This window comes from Sordaria macrospora, chromosome 1 (genome assembly GCF_033870435.1).
Source record: "Sordaria macrospora chromosome 1, complete sequence".
Lineage (NCBI taxonomy): Eukaryota > Fungi > Ascomycota > Sordariomycetes > Sordariales > Sordariaceae > Sordaria > Sordaria macrospora.
The window spans coordinates 4924139-4939675 of NC_089371.1; the positions used below are offsets into that span (position 1 = coordinate 4924139).

A 15537-nucleotide genomic window follows, 5' to 3' on the forward strand; every position below is an offset into this window, starting at 1 on the left:
CGACGAATTTGAAAGGCCAGAAGTTTCTCGGAAAAATATCTCTTGCTCAAGATGTCGGTTGGACATGGCCTCCCGGGCGGCGAGAACGTACCGCGTGACCAACCCTGGACCAGTGACTGATGAGTGAACCGGGAAGGATGACCAGGGACGTACGTAAGTAATTGATGAGGCGGGAGTTCAGCTGCTTTTCTCCTTGAATTAATCTTTTCAGGATCTGTGATTTCACTTGTTAAGGTTCGGAAAACGAAGCGGAGTAATGGTGTAGGAAATTCTGCGTGAGTGTGAAACACAGCACAGCATCGACGAGCTTTTAGAATGGAGGATGGAGGTTGAAATTGGGCGGGCAGAGCAAGCGGAATGGGAAGAGGAACACAAAGCGGAAAGTGGTGACGTTGGTCTTGTTCCAGGCTTCAGGGACGCCCCTACACTGCAGTTTCAGTGGTCAGATGAACGGGAGTTGCCATGCGAGTGCATGCCTGCCCGCTGTGGAGGGGCGCCGCATAAGCAGGGGTAAGCGAGCGCCACCGCTGCAACACCCCGCAATATCTCAGAACTTTAACTTTCATCCATCTTCAACTTCACTTACACCTCACTCTGCTCCTCACAAACTTACACAGTGCTGTCATGTCATGCAAGGGGACCTGGGACCACTCCCTCAGTCACGGTAACAATCTTGGGCGTGATTTGATATTGATATTGTGTTTTCATCCCTCGTTAGTAATCCTGTCCATTATCTCATTCATTCATTCCTTCATTCATTACCATTTCCCATATTCCGTATCCCGTTATTTACCAAGTACAGAGGCAACCGTGATCCGCTTGTCATCTTTGCGATTGCCTTCCCCTCTCGGGATCTAGTTATTTCCGGGGGGCTCGATGGGGTCGAGAGCAGTGAAATTCCCGAGGATGGCAAAGTCTAGAGAGAAGCATTGCGACCCTTCTCCGAACGGGGTAGACTTGCTAGTATCGACGCAGCTGAGCCTAGGGGTGATCTGGTCCAAGGCCTCCATGCCCCTGCTTTCATTGTTAGAAATCTGATAACATCTACTGAGAAGGATGATGATGGGGAACTTACGACTCTGGTGTATGGGGGCATGCTAGCTCGATCATAGACAGCGAGCTTTCCTCCGTGTCCCATATGAAACGCACGCTTGGGTCTTCGCAAGCATATTGGGCGCTTCTCAAACCCGTTGGCGCTATGTTGGGCTGAGTTCCATTGTAGTGACAAGACGTTGCGATCTTTGTCTCTTCGTCTGCGTATTGAAAGTCGATGACCATTGGGTGGGTGTTGCCATTCTTTGGTGTCCATACCTGGAGCGATGTGATCTTGTAATGGACCGGGTACGGGCATTGGTCATCGTGTGAGGAGAGGTACTTGAGGCGGTTCATAAACGAGGGCATCGAAGGTAGAGAAGCCACAAGAGGGACAAGAGCCACGAGGGCATGAAGGTTCGTGATAAGCATGATGGCGGTGACAAGCATAATACCCGAGTGATCCTGGTGTGCAATCGGGATGTCTGGGACGTTTGGGTGCAGGTGTGGTTTATATCTGCTCAAGTTGACAGTCGTGCAGACACGGAAGGGGCAATGACGAAAACTAAAATAGTTCAGGAATGATTAGTGAGCCCATGCCTTTATAAAGGCAGCAAGAGCAAATCCATTGTTGTCTTGCCCTGCCCCGTTACCCAAGCATACGCAGTGGACAACGGTACACTACACCTTGAAGATCCAATCCACACAGCATTCGGCAATGAGATACTTGTAAGGTGACCCAAACCGGTGGCAGTCAAGCACTCTGGCGTACCACACTGTGGCTATCCGATCTGCAAATCTGGCAGGGCATAAAGTACAGAGGTGGCTCGGGTGGGCAATGATTGGAAATGTCGAGCGTAGATCTAGCTACCATGATCCGGACAGGACGGACCAAGTACCAGCACGTATACATGTACATCAGCTTCAGTCAAGCAAGACTTACTATCAGTTGATATCCAGTGACTCTGAGATACTCTTTTTTATGCTCGGTTGATATCAGTCTTCCGTTACTTTCCTTTGCACGGCCTTGGGAAATCTCGGCAGATTCCTAGTTCGGCGTGTTACGATATCCCCTGGATCACAAGGGAATTCGGGCTTGTTCAGCATGTTCTCTACTGATCTTGCCAAAGGGGGTTCATCGGCTAGGGCGCCGCTTGACAGCACTGAAAGTACCCTACTTGGCTCTGGTCCTCAGTATCTGAAGATTCGTCATGGCGGATGTCCAAGGAATACCAACAACGAAGGAATGCCGCGGGAAGAGCATAGTTTCGGCTACTGGTGCTCCCAAACCGTTTACGGCTCCATAGCCTTCTCGCCCTACCACTGCTCCGTCCATCACAACGTGATCGAATGGTGGCCAGCTTGCGTGCGTATCCAACGGCTACTCTAGACCCGAGAATTTGTCCGGGATCACGAAGCGTATGCGCTACCGCTCTGATACGACCTCTCCTTATGGCCTATGTTTGGTGCGCATACCCTGCAGTGAACACAAGGTGAGGCCGCCCATAGATAACTGAGCTCGGCATGTTGACCGATCATCTTTTCAGTCGACAGAGGTCATGCTTATTGAAAAGGTCCTCTCTCGGTTGGCCCCGGGCCGAGACAGCCCCCGGGGTTTAAGAAAATAATAACGCGGACCGCATGTGGACCGCACAAACATTATTCGAACGAGGCTGGTTTTCCGGATGATGGTCTAGCATAGAGCTCTCGATGTTTTCGGCGAGGATCCTGTCCAACATCTCCTCGTACACAGCCGTCGTGCCAACGTCGTAGCACGGAAGAAAAAAGAGAAGAAGTTTCAGGTCCGGGCGAGTGTTTGGCTTTGCGAATTGCGATGATCCTAAGGTGGTACTTCGGAAATGACAAAGAGAGCTAGGATGCCTGGTTTTATCTCGAAATAGCAAGATGGCAAGGCAATCGTCTTCATTGTATCCGTCTTTGTTGCGTGGAACATGTCTAATCGTCGAAAGGTCCTCGCGAAATAGGACAGGGCAATGCAGACGGAGCGGGGGAGTCTCAAAGCTGGAGGTGCAGTACAAAGGTTGCCTTTGCGACAGGTGAAGTTGAAGAGTTAAGCAGCATCTCAGGGTCGCTTCATGCTGAAGTGTAGTTGTCGATGCATTTTGGGGTTGAACTGAATTGAGCTGTAACCGACAGAAGATGTTGTCACTGATATGAAATGACTGGTGCCAAGTGACCGTATAGGACGGGATGGTGGTTCAACTTACATAAGCCACAGCCGACAGCTCACTAGCCACAAAACGCGTCCATCTCCCCCACTTACCAGCCACACCCACAGAACATTTTCCACTTTTCGGGCGGGTACTTCAAAAATCAGTCGCGAACTTTTATTCTCCCAAGTCCCCTCGACGTTCAGCCGACGATTTCGAGCATCCGACAACCACCCTTTTCGGAATCACCTCTCCAACCAACCATCAAAATGGCTGCTGAATCCAAGACCGGCCTCGCCGTTGGCCTCAAGAAGGGTCACGTACGTCTCACCTCGTGGAGGATCTCTGCGTTGCCTTCCTGAAAACAAAAAAAGGGAAATCAGGGCTATCGCAGACGATGGACACTGCATCTACCTCTCTTGTTTTCAACAACTCCAACCCCAACACGAAAATCTCAAACGATTGAAAGATATCGAAGGAGGAACTGTGATTGCTGACCAGGATACCAATTTACCCAAATACAGAAGACCACTGCTCGTGTCTCCAAGCCCCGTGTTTCCCGCACCAAGGGTCACCTGAGCAAGCGCACTGCTTTCGTTCGCTCCATCGTCCAGGAGGTCGCTGGGTACGTTTTGCCGATTTTCAGTCTTCCCAACATCGAAATATTTGCGCCACGCAGCAATCTCCTCGCCAAACCCAATCAGACACGCACATAGCAGTTCAACCGACGGAGATGATGGTTCTTGGGAGGGTGGTACACAGACGTGTGCCCGTTTCGACAAGATATCACAATTTCCGTTGAGAGTACTGGAGCCGAGTGCTTGATCAGATTTGAAGGAGGGGAATTGTTGCGGCGCATCTGTGAAAGATATACTCAGATGAACCCATCGCTAACACATCTTTTCCACTACAGCCTTGCTCCCTACGAGCGCCGCGTCATTGAGTTGCTCCGCAACTCCAAGGACAAGCGTGCCCGTAAGCTCGCCAAGAAGAGGCTCGGTACCTTCGGCCGTGCTAAGGCGAAGGTTGAGGACCTCCAGCGCGTCATCGCTGAGGCTCGCCGCGCCGGCCACTAAATCGGTTAATTCCGATGGCTGGATTGCTTGGAGAGTGTGATTAAAATACCAAAAAGGAATTCTGCCTCTTGTCGTTTCTCTGGCATTGTTCGGCGTGACGTGCGTGGTTCGTTCTGCTATGGATCAAATGTGAAAACCCTTTTCCTTATGAACTGGTTAAAAATTAGCTGGCCTCTGGGAATAGAAACGATATAACGCCATTTTCGAATGACAAGATGCTGAATTACGGAGAAACTTCTTTCCCTCTCTTGGACTGTGATGTCACATTTGTCTATGTGAACTTTGATTTTACTTCATCGGCGTAGTACCCTGATTGCATGTTCATAACGCTGGCATATTGAATATCTATCCAGTCCTTGTACAACTACCTTCCAAAGAACGCGCAACCTTGTAGATACTGCTACCAGAAAGCTGTACGGCCGTTGCAAGCTGCTCATTTCCTACCAGGCAGCTTGAACAACTTGCCCAACTTCTTCTTGACAGCATCGGAATCCAGACCATGATCACCCTTTCGCTTAACCTCTTGGCCACTCGATGATGGTCCAGCCTGGACTTCCTTATCGTCCTCGCCCTCGACCTGTGAGACATCCGGTACCACCACCTCCTGCGCTCGGCTAGCCACACTGCCCTTCAAGAATGACGACTTGCGCGCCTCCTCCGACGCCGCATCATCCCATACCAGATTCAACAACGCCCTTCCCCGGAGCTTATAGTCCGCCACCAGCCTCTTGTTGCCATCTTGAACAGCAACGATCGGATGCGTGCCGGGGAGGATCAAACGGAAAGGCTGGTCCGGATGGGCCATGACGCCCTTGACGGCCTGATACAGGAAAGAGCCAGTCTGCTCTGGCGTGACAGTCCACTGCGCCGACGTCTGGTCCGGGAAACGAACCTTGATATCGACACTCGTGATCTTGGCCAGCCGAGCTGCTTCCTCCGCCGCATCAGCCGCCAGTTCAGCATCGGACTTGAGCCGTTGATTTTGCGCCCGTTGCAAAAGCTGTTGTTGCCGTAGCTGAGCGTGGGCAATGGTTGGCTCGTACACGGCATCGTCCACCTGAACCCGGGCGGCGAGTGGAGTGGTAGAGGACGGGGCGTTGAATACGCCCGTGGGTTCGAGAGGGTCGCTGGGCTCGCTAGCAATGGTCGTCGTAGTCCCTATCGGAGGAGCAGGAGGGGCAGGGACCACCTCATCGACGATGTCCATCGGGTCGGTCTTCGCAACTGGTTCCGGAGCAGGGACAACCGGGGCCACCGCTTTGGCTGCCTCTGTCGAGCCCACCTGTAGTTCTGGCTCTGCCAACGTACTCTCTTTGACCGGCTTCGGGCCAGCGGCTAGAGTCAGATCTTCTATAGGTTCCTCTATCGCCGGTGCTGACCCAGTCGCTGGTGCTGAAGGTTCGCCTGTCTGCGTCTTTGGTTGACTTGGTTCCACCTCCTTGAGATATTGGCCGATATCTTGCATCGCGTCGTACAGAGTTTTGTCTGTGTCGCGGAAGGACACCCGCAAAACGATGCTGCCAGAGTTGATACCACATTGGGAGAGCGTCTTCTGTAGGTCCTCCATCGAAGTGTAGTCCCTGCCCATGATGTTCACCACCGGCGCCTCGAAGTACAACTGGCCACTGGTTCCCTGAGGGCCGGTACTGCTCTTAGGAGTGCCTCTGCCGGTCAGATTCAACCCCTGCTCCGCAACTTCGAACTGGCGCATGACCTGCCACAGCATCATGTCGCTGGATAGCTTCTTCGTGTACCGCTGGCCGTTAACATCGAGGGCTATCGATACTACTGCTGCGCTCTTGGACTTTTGAACGAGCTCGAGCTTGGCGCCTGACACAAGACCTGACGTCCGAAAGGGGCCAGACAAGTCAATGAGCTTCTGCTTGTGTCTGTATGGAAGTGTCAGTCCAACATGATCTGGCAACTGGGCATCGTAGGGCTTTCGTTCTCACTTAAGTTGGTACTTGTCACTGTTAAGGTTGAACTTTTGGCAAGCTTCTCCCAGAACATCGACCAGGTAGGTTCCAGGCGTAACTTTGACCTTCGTCCTCCTCAGGTCCGTAGAGACTACTTCGACGTGCGCTGACATATTGGCGGTCTCGATTATGATTATGGTGAATGGTGAGAAAAGTGGTGAATGAGGTTGCTGCTAACGCTGAACCGGCGCAACAGATCGGTTAAATGAAGGTCGATGTACGTAGCTGTAAAGCTTTATGGTTGGAGTGGCTGAGAGTCTGATAACAGTTGAAGTTGTCCTTTGAATCAAGACGATTGTGTCCTTCCAAAGAGCAGTTACGTAGTTGCTTGTGGATGTTGTGTTTGGCGGTCGGTTGTTCTTCAGGCAACCCCGCGTAACGTAATCGGCGAATACCAGCTCGGCACGAGAGGGGTTATAATGCTTCAGTTTGTGATAAGACGGGATGATAGAGAAGCTTGAATGTCTGCTTTGTCAGATGAAAGATGGACACGGAATGTATGGCAATGATCAAAGCTGAGAGTGAATGTCGTGGCTTCAAGTCACCGTCGTTTCGTCAAGTATACAAAATGCATAAGGAGCTTCCATTCTGAGAGCTTCCACGGCCGGCGGGCATCTTGTAACCTCAGGAGGGGCAATTACGCAGTGCGTTTGCATGGCAACATCCACCCAGCAACGGGGAAGGGGAGAAGCAGCGGGCAGCTCCTGCCACCTAGAAGCAACCGGTACAGACCAATCCTAGAGGTAAGAACCCTCTAGCTTCCATCGCATGCCCCGTGCAGTGGCAGCTACAAAGGTACACAGTAACTGTCCTGCCAGGCACCCTTGTAGTGGACACCTCCATCCAGTCCTCCGCCCAGCCAGCCGCGCCAGCTGCGTGTTGCCTTGCCTTGTCAACTGGAGCTTCCCCGAAGGTGAGCTTGACGACGGAAACAACAAGCTTCCAAATCACTTTCACCAGACATCATTGAACCATCGCGAACACCCCGCGCGGCAAAGACGAACGGCCCATACTCCCCGAATCATACTTCAAAGAACGACACGAGCGCCATCGCCGAATCCTCCTCCATCTTCCGAGTAAACGATCATCACCACTTGCATCACCACATCCCAGGCACAAGATGGTAAGCTGCCCGATCACTACAGCCATTTGGATAACCCCCCATTCCCAGGGAACATAAACAAGATCTGAAGCTAACGATTATACCATCAAACAGTCGTCCCCCTTCTCGATAAGTACGATATCCCACTACCCGAACTTCTAAACAATGACCCCTCCTCGACCGAAAGGCATGACATAACATCATAACTAACTATTGCTCTTCCCCATCTCCCGCAGACGGCGGTGCCTGCGTCGCCATGGTCGGCAAAGACTGCGTAGCCATCGCCTGCGACCTGCGCCTCGGTCTCCAGGCCTTGACAGTCTCCAACAACTTCCCCAAGATCTTCCAGTACGGCGACGTCTTCCTTGGCTTGACCGGTCTGGCGACGGACGTGTCGACCGTGTCGGACCTGTTCCGGTACAAGGTGAACATGTACAGACTTCGGGAGGAGCGCAACATTGCCCCCAAGACCTTCGCCAACCTCGTCTCCAGCAGCCTGTACGAGCGCCGCTTTGGGCCCTATTTCGTCAGCCCCGTCGTTGCGGGCTTGGATCCCAAGACGAGCGAGCCGTTCATTTGCGGCTTTGACAGCATCGGATGCATCGATTTCGCGAAGGATTTCATTGTGAGCGGGACGGCGACGGAGCAGTTGTTTGGCATGTGCGAGAGCTTGTGGGAGCCGAATCTGGTATGTTGTTTTTGGCCTACCGCTCGAGAGAAGCTACTGGCTCGACCATTTATCTTTATTCGTCAGGGAGGGGAGAAACTAACGATGACGTTACAATACAGGGACCCGAGGACCTTTTCGAGACCATATCACAGGCTCTCCTCAACGCCGTTGATAGAGATGCCTTGTCAGGCTGGGGCGCCCACGTTTACATTATCGAGAAGGACAAGGTCACCAAGAGGCTATTGAAGGGACGACAGGATTAAGCGGGACGTTCGGGCATAATGATGATGATGAATCTGGGCCAAGAGAGTAATCAAGTCGCATACGCGCTAATGGACTATCGGTACCCTTGGACTCTGTAGAACAAATACATTTGCAACATGACACATTAGCGAGCGGGCGAGACAGTCGTGCGGGTCAAGAGTGGTTAATCAAAGACGTCAATTTTCGCAAAAGCCTTGCATAATAACTGGATATATGATCTATTTATATAGACAAAAGAAGTTGTTTACGTCTAGATCTAAAGCTACCAGATCAGTTCAAGTCTATACATCCCGAACCTAGAGATCCTTCTTCTTTTCCAAAGGCGCCGAGCTGCTGGGGGTGCTCTGGACAAAGAACTTGCGCTCAACGGCCTTGAGAATTTCGTCGAGGAGCCTAGAATATATGTTAGCGTACTGTTCAGAAATTGACACAGAAGACGGAGGGATGAACTTACACAACAGGAGCGCTAATGACGATCACGGCCTTCCACTCTGCCCAGTTCAAGGGCAGAATGGAAAAGAGGGTCTGAAGGATGGGAGTGTAGAGAAGGGCGAAGTGCAAGGCCATGGACAGAGCAATGGCATAGACGAGCATCATGTTCTTCCACACAGGGAGCGTCAAGAGAGACTCGCTGGAGGAAAGGGCGTTCATGGCGTTGAACATTTCAATGACGACCAAGATGGAGAGCGAGACAGTCGAACCGGCCTTGGCCATGTCGTTCGAGAACATGGCGCAGCCAATCTCAGGGAACTCGGTAGAGCAGCGGTGGAAGTGGGACAGCTGGTAGAAGCTGATCTGGGGACCCTCCGAGTAGAACATGAACCACCAAGCATAACCGGCGACCGTGGCGAGACCGACGTAGGTGCCAATGACGAGATAGCGGAAGAAGAGCCATCCACCGATGAGCTTCTCGTCACGCTTCCTGGGGTTGCGACGCATGATATCGTGGTCAGGGGGGTTGAACGACAAGGCGGTGGCGGGGAGACCGTCGGTGACCAAGTTCACCCACAGAAGCTGAACAGGGATCAAAGCCTCAGGCATGCCGAGAGCGGCCGTCAAGAAGATAGAGACGACCTCACCGATGTTAGAAGAGATGAGATAGCGGATGAACTGCTGGGTGTTGTTGTAGATGGCGCGGCCTTCCTCGATGGCGACTTCGATAGTGGCAAAGTTATCATCAGCAAGTACCATATCAGCAGCGAGCTTCGACACGTCGGTGCCGGAACCCATAGCAACACCAATATCAGCCTTCTTCAGCGCAGGGGCATCGTTGACACCGTCACCAGTCATAGCAACAACCTCACCAAGAGACTGGAGGAGGTCAACCAACTTGGACTTGTGAGTAGGCTCCACACGAGAGAACAGAGAAGCAGTCTTGGCAGCCTCGAGCTGCTCACCAGGGCTAAGGTTATCGAATTCGCGACCAGTGTAGCTCTTGCCAGTCAAATCCTCGTTAGAATTGAAGACACCGATCTGCCGGCAAATGCTCTCAGCAGTGTTGCGGTTATCACCGGTGATCACGACGACACGAATGCCAGCATCCTTGCACTTCCTGATAGAAGCAGCAACTTCGGGGCGAGGAGGGTCAAGCATGCCGACGAGACCGATGAGAGTAAGGTTCTGTTCGAGAGAGGCGTATTCGGCGGTAGACTTGGCGGTGTGAAGAAGAGGGTTACCGGTGACGTTGTCCAAGCTAGCCAGAGCGATGACGCGCAGACCGCGGTTGCCATACTCAACAACCTCCTTCATGAGGATTTCGGACATGTTGCGATCAAGGTGTACCTTCTTGCCACTGGGGCCGAGAAGAGCGTGAGTGCAGCGTTCGATGAGCGATTCAGGGGCTCCCTTGACGAGAAGCTTCTGCTGACCATCACCTTGAACCAAGACAGACATGCTCTTGCGGTCACGGGAGAACTCGTAGGTGGCAAGGCGCTGGTACTTCTTCTCATACCAAGAGCTAGCGTAGTGAACGCGATCCTTAGGAGGGCAATCGGAGGGGGCGCAAGGGCCAATCTTCTCAGCCAAGACACGGAGGGCGCCTTCGGTAGCTTCACCGACGTTCGAGAAAGTGTTGGTAGAGGGATGGTAGTCAAGATGGGCATCGTTGCAGAGAGCGGCGACTTCGGTTAACTGAAGGATGGTAGCGGATTTCTGAGCAAGATCGGTAACCTCCTTGCCCTGCGACTTGATAGCGCCCTTAGGTTCAAAGGTGGTTCCCTCAACATCTAGCTCCTCCAGATCAGTACCATCCTGGTTGAAATAAACAATCTTGTTAACGCTCATTTGGTTGGTGGTCAAAGTGCCGGTCTTGTCAGAGCAAATGACGCTGCAGCTGCCCAGGGTCTCAACAGACGGAAGACTTCTCACAACAGCGTTCTTGGCGGCCATCTTGCGGGTTCCCAGGGCAAGGCAGGTAGTAATGACAACCGCAAGACCCTCAGGAATGGCCGCAACACCGAGAGAGACGGCAATCTTGAGGTAGTAGATGGCACCCTTGGTCCAGTTTCCATGGCTCGGGTCGGCAAAGTTGGGGATGTTGATGAGCCAGACAAGAACGCAAATGACAGTGATAACCTTGGCGAGTTGGTCTCCGAAGTCATTGAGCTTCTGCTTCAAGGGGGTAGGCTCAGAGATCTGTGCGGTAATGCTCTCGTGGATGTCGCCGATAGCAGTGTTAGAACCAGTCAAGACAACGACGGCTCTGGCGTGACCAGTGACAACAGTTGTACCCGAAAACAGCATATTGACCTGATCCTGCAAGACCGCCTTGTCGTCGCTAACAACGGCCTGGAAATCTTTCCCGACGCTTTCACTTTCTCCGGTCAAGATAGCCTGGTCCACGGCAAAGCTGTTGCTTTCGATCGAGATCAATCTGCAGTCAGCAGGGATGCGGGCACCAACGGCAACGTCAACGACATCGCCTGGCACAAGATCCTCAGCCTTGATACGGGTAATCTGTCCATTGCGCACCACGTTGGCCTCGTTGGCCGAATATTCTTGCAAAGCGGCAATTGCCTTCTCGGCACTGCTTTCCTGGGACACTCCAACAACGGCGTTGAGAATAAGGATTGTCAAGATGACAGCGGGGTCGACGAAGGCACTCCAGCCACCCTCCTCCTCGAAAAGCGCGAGTACGAACGAGATGGCGGCAGAGCCCAGGAGGATGAGAACCAGCTGGTCCTTGAATTGTTCCAGGATAAGCTCCCAGATAGGTGTTGGAGGTTCCTCGGGGATGGCTGAGGCAGGAAAAACCGTTAGCAAAGGCAATTGACAGAACAGCTAAGCTGAGTTCTGGGAATCTTGTAGAGAAAGCGCATACCATTCTTCCCGTGCTTGGCCCTGGACTGAGCTACCTGCTCGTCACTTAGACCGGTGATAGGGTCAACGCCAAAGGTGCTGAGGACCTCATCGACGGGCTTTGCGAACGCGGTCTCCATGTTCACAAAGGTTTCTTCGAGGTTGCGAAAGCAAAGCGTAACGGCGGTGTTGGGGGAAAATCGAAGTGTGAAGGCTCCAAAGAGCTTCAACAAAGGAATGGAAAATGCCCCAGCAGTGTTGGAGCTAAAGTCCACAGTCTTCAAGAACAAATCCTTGAATAGAGAACGGTAGGAAGACACGCTTATAGCAGTATCATGGAATCAGAGCAAGAGAAAAAGATCGTAGCTAGCCTCGTCGAAAAGGTTGCCTATGGTGAAAAAAAACTAAAAAATCTGGAATAGTTCAGCCTTGATATGTACTACCTCGCCGGCCAGGGTACATGTTGTGCTGCGACGTGTCCAGTTCTACAAAAGTCGCCTCTCTTCGGCGCATGTTTCTGACTCGAGTATGGTTCAACTGGAATGCGGTGGCTCGGACGCTGTACAACGGCGCAGTTGGGGGGCACTCCCCTCCCACTGGGGCAGTCGCTGTCCACACCAGTGACGGAACGGGAGCCACTGACAGGGCAGGCGCGATCCTCCCCTAGCGGAATGGAACCAGCACCTTCCTTCTCCGGGCCCCTGGGCCAACCTCCAACTGGAACCTCGAAATCGCCAAGCGATGCGGAACTGTCACGGTGCCCCCACATTCCCACCCTCTTTCCGAGCCGGGCCCCGGCAAGTGGCACCGCCCTGCATCTTGATGCCGTCACTGGATTTCGAGATCGTTTTCTTAAATTACAGGAGAACAAGACGAGAGATTCGAACAGTCATCGCTAAAGAGGAGCCAATGTCAGAGATATTAGGGGCGGGCGGTGTTGACAGTGTCCAGGTGAACTGGGCTCGAGCTAGGGTCCGCGGTAGCCATGACATTTCTGAAGACAAGTGATAACGCTTTGTTCACCATGCTGCTTTCGAATCGTTTGAAACTTTTGGAGATGCAGCTGAAAGCAGGGCGCCCATGGCAAACGCATGGGGCGGAGAAGAGAGGAACGTTCGGGGTGGGTAAGTTTTAGAACTTTCTAGTTCAAACTCTCGTTATCAGCCTCTTTCCTTCCAGATCTGGAAAAGACAATTTGATGAACACCATCAGTTCGTCCCGATGAACTGCCAGAAAAGAAACAGTGCGGTACTTGGACACATGAAAATCATTATCGAGAAGACATTTGTGCATATGACACCTGCAGCTTTCCAACAAGCCACACTGCCGACCGATCTGCAGGTGGTTTTGTTCGGCGGCTCCATGAGCCGTTGGAAGCAGAGATTAGGTTAGGTGAATGCGATACCCAAATCGATTCGCGAAAAGCTTCGCATCAAGATTATCGGAGAACCATGTAAACGGACATTACGAAGGCTGTGCATAGAGAACAGATTATGGCTGATGCTTTGCGACCTGATCTTGTTAATGAGCATAATCTCCGAAAAGAGAGCAAGAAAGTCAGGTTTGATCCCGATGAAATTCGATGAAATTTACCCCGCCAACCCCACCTCCCGTCCAAAGTCAACAAACCGCCTGAGACAGGCAGACAACGCTCGAAAGAAACATTACAACTGTCCTAGAGACTATACAGAAACAATATCCGAACGATAAACCTGCAAATCTTCGCTTAATACACTACCAGGCTCTGTAATAGCCCGACTACTTTTCTCACCTTTCGCTCACCAACACCGCCAAAAAAAAAAGCACCATGGCTCCTCCCTCCGCTCTCAACATCGCGACCCAATCGGTCAACCGCCTCGTCAAGGAGGAATCCTACTACCACAAGGAGCAGACCTCCCAAGAGGCCCGCATCAAGAAGCTCCAAGACGAAATTGCTGCCAACAGCCCCGACCTGGACAGCAACGCACCCTACGTTCTCAAGCAAGAGGTGCGTGCCCCTTGTACCGTGCATGAAGCAAACATGCAAACCCAGACGCCTCGGATACACCCAACCCTAACCCTTTCTTGTTCATGACAATAGCAAACGGCGCTTGAGGAGACCAAGGCTGTGTTTGGCCCTCTCATTAATAGGATTGCTGAGGCGGTTCAGAAGCTTGAGGAGCAGATTGCTATTTCCGAAAGCGAGGGGTCTGCTTCTGAGGAGGACCTGAAGAAGGCCAAGGAGGCGTTGGAGAATGGTAAGAAGCTGACGGAGAGCGCTTAAGAAGTGAAGAGTTGGACGAAGAAATGATGGCAACTTTTTTTCTAGCAGGTATTCTGTTTCAGAAGTGACCTAGCCCATGGAGTGATTCGGTTCTCGGAGACTTAAGAGGTAATAATAAGGGATGAATGACAGTTACAATCAAGCTTGATCATAAAACGCCATACGGTCTAACCACTCTAACGTACACAAGTATATCATTTGTCTCACTTCTCGTTTGTTGCCATTCTTTTTCCGTCTACACCCCTTATGTGGTGTCCATGGTATCCTCGTCGGCGTTGGGACCGTCAACCGTAATCCGCGGCCGCGGCGGGGTCTGATCTGGCAGAGGCGAGAGAGGACTATCAGGATCCTCGACTTCTTCCTCATCATCCTTAACCTCGGTCATCTCAACATCAGTTCCTTGAGTTGCCTCGCCACCGTCGCCTCTATCCATAGAACCCTCGCGGCTTGCGTCCTGGCTTGTCGTTTGCGAGTAACCTCCCGCGATATCATGGGGTGGCTTGAGGAATGACTGGTTCGCATCACCAGGGGCAGGAGTATCGCGCGCCGGTGTCCTGGCGCCCAGGGTCGAGACGGGATGGGGAGTGCCAGCGACGTCGCCGCTCTCAGCTCCGCTCTTTGTTGGGAGTCCACTATCCGGCCTTGGGGTTGCATTGCCGCTAGAAATTCCGGGTCGCGGGGTCTGTCCGGCGTCCGCCTCGGTGTCGCCGGCACCGCCTTCGTCGTCGCCCATGCCTTCGCGGCGCTCCACTTCCTCCTTCTCATCGCGGATCAGCCGCCTCAAACGCATGCTCTCATCCATTATCTTGGCAAACTGGTCGCGCCGCTCATGCCACGTGACACCGTAGGTTTCGCTCTCCGACTTCAACTCGGCAATTTCCTCCTCCAGTTTCCTCAGGTTGGCCGCTTGCTCTGCTCTGGCACGCAGCGCAGGGTTGCCGGTGATCTTATCAGCCAGCTCATCAAACTTCTTGCGCTGCTCGAGCGTAGCACGGGCCTGCTCCAGTTGGACACGTAGCTGGACAGTATTGTTGCGCACCGCCTGCGCCGTGTTGAGAATGCGCTCACGCTCGGCGACATATCGTTCACGCTCACGTTCGTTGGCAGTCAGAAGAAACTGAAGCCGCGCGATGCTGCTATCAAAGGCGGCAAAGTCCAAGATGATGTCCTCCTTAAGTTGAGCAAGATCTGAGGTGGCCGAGTCGCTGGTCGCGGTGGGCGTCTGGACTTCCTGCTCAGTCGTTCCCGCAGTCGCGGCATTGCCCTCTGGGGGCGGGGTGGGTGCTTGACGAGCTCTCGAGAGGGTCAAGGAGTGAAGGGTGCTAAGGCGTTTGGTCACGCGCTTGAACGGCTTCTCCTCCACGTTAAGAAGTCGTAACTTGTGGAGCTCATTCTCCTCTTTGTCGTCGAGTAGGCCCCAGGAAGCCATCTTGTAGTTGTGATGCCGGTATCGAGATGTTTGGTGTCAATGCTGGATGCTTTGTTCCAATGGAAGTGGATATGGTTAAAAAGCACTCCAATAATGCAGACAAAACAAAACTGTGAAAAGTGAAGTCCTCGATTGCGCCGGAAGAGTTCGTGAAATCTTGTGAAATTCTTTGTTTGTTGAGTGTACGAAGGTGAAGGGGAGGATGAGGCTGATAGTCCGATATATGGGTGGAAGACTGTGATGGCTACCAACTCTTG

General features: G+C 52.5%; 7 protein-coding genes across 7 annotated transcripts; 3 read left to right on the forward strand and 4 right to left on the reverse strand.

Annotated features, from left to right (window-relative positions):
- Window positions 1–337: 337 nt before the first annotated feature.
- On the reverse strand, window positions 338–1626 carry SMAC4_04579 (uncharacterized protein). Its single transcript, XM_003345300.3, has 2 exons — window positions 1076–1626; window positions 338–1014 (listed from the first exon to the last, which is right to left on the reverse strand). Exons 1-2 carry the CDS (start codon window positions 1480–1482, stop codon window positions 855–857), a joined length of 567 nt encoding a protein of 188 aa, XP_003345348.2. The 5' UTR covers window positions 1483–1626; the 3' UTR covers window positions 338–854.
- Window positions 1627–3383: 1757 nt separating this feature from the next.
- SMAC4_04580 (60S ribosomal protein eL36) lies at window positions 3384–4512 on the forward strand. The gene is made up of 3 exons (XM_003345301.2): window positions 3384–3523; window positions 3728–3828; window positions 4117–4512. Exons 1-3 carry the CDS (start codon window positions 3473–3475, stop codon window positions 4277–4279), a joined length of 315 nt encoding a protein of 104 aa, XP_003345349.1. The 5' UTR covers window positions 3384–3472; the 3' UTR covers window positions 4280–4512.
- A 63-nt stretch (window positions 4513–4575) lies between these two features.
- On the reverse strand, window positions 4576–7152 carry SMAC4_04581 (uncharacterized protein). The gene is made up of 2 exons (XM_003345302.2): window positions 6232–7152; window positions 4576–6168 (listed from the first exon to the last, which is right to left on the reverse strand). Exons 1-2 carry the CDS (start codon window positions 6366–6368, stop codon window positions 4713–4715), a joined length of 1593 nt encoding a protein of 530 aa, XP_003345350.1. The 5' UTR covers window positions 6369–7152; the 3' UTR covers window positions 4576–4712.
- Window positions 7153–7613: 461 nt separating this feature from the next.
- On the forward strand, window positions 7614–8405 carry SMAC4_04582 (uncharacterized protein; the record flags this gene model as incomplete). Its single annotated transcript, XM_003345303.2, has 2 exons — window positions 7614–8045; window positions 8147–8405. 2 exons carry the CDS (start codon window positions 7614–7616, stop codon window positions 8288–8290), a joined length of 576 nt encoding a protein of 191 aa, XP_003345351.1. The 3' UTR covers window positions 8291–8405.
- Window positions 8406–8587: 182 nt separating this feature from the next.
- SMAC4_04583 (uncharacterized protein) lies at window positions 8588–11978 on the reverse strand (the record flags this gene model as incomplete). The annotated part of the gene is made up of 3 exons (XM_003345304.2): window positions 11611–11978; window positions 8746–11527; window positions 8588–8684 (listed from the first exon to the last, which is right to left on the reverse strand). Exons 1-3 carry the CDS (start codon window positions 11726–11728, stop codon window positions 8588–8590), a joined length of 2997 nt encoding a protein of 998 aa, XP_003345352.1. The 5' UTR covers window positions 11729–11978.
- Window positions 11979–13195: 1217 nt separating this feature from the next.
- On the forward strand, window positions 13196–13951 carry SMAC4_04584 (uncharacterized protein). Its single transcript, XM_003345305.2, has 2 exons — window positions 13196–13575; window positions 13669–13951. Exons 1-2 carry the CDS (start codon window positions 13396–13398, stop codon window positions 13849–13851), a joined length of 363 nt encoding a protein of 120 aa, XP_003345353.1. The 5' UTR covers window positions 13196–13395; the 3' UTR covers window positions 13852–13951.
- A 69-nt stretch (window positions 13952–14020) lies between these two features.
- SMAC4_04585 (uncharacterized protein) lies at window positions 14021–15460 on the reverse strand. The gene has a single exon (XM_003345306.2). The coding sequence runs from the start codon at window positions 15278–15280 to the stop codon at window positions 14096–14098; it is 1185 nt and encodes a 394-aa protein (XP_003345354.1). The 5' UTR covers window positions 15281–15460; the 3' UTR covers window positions 14021–14095.
- Window positions 15461–15537: the final 77 nt, after the last annotated feature.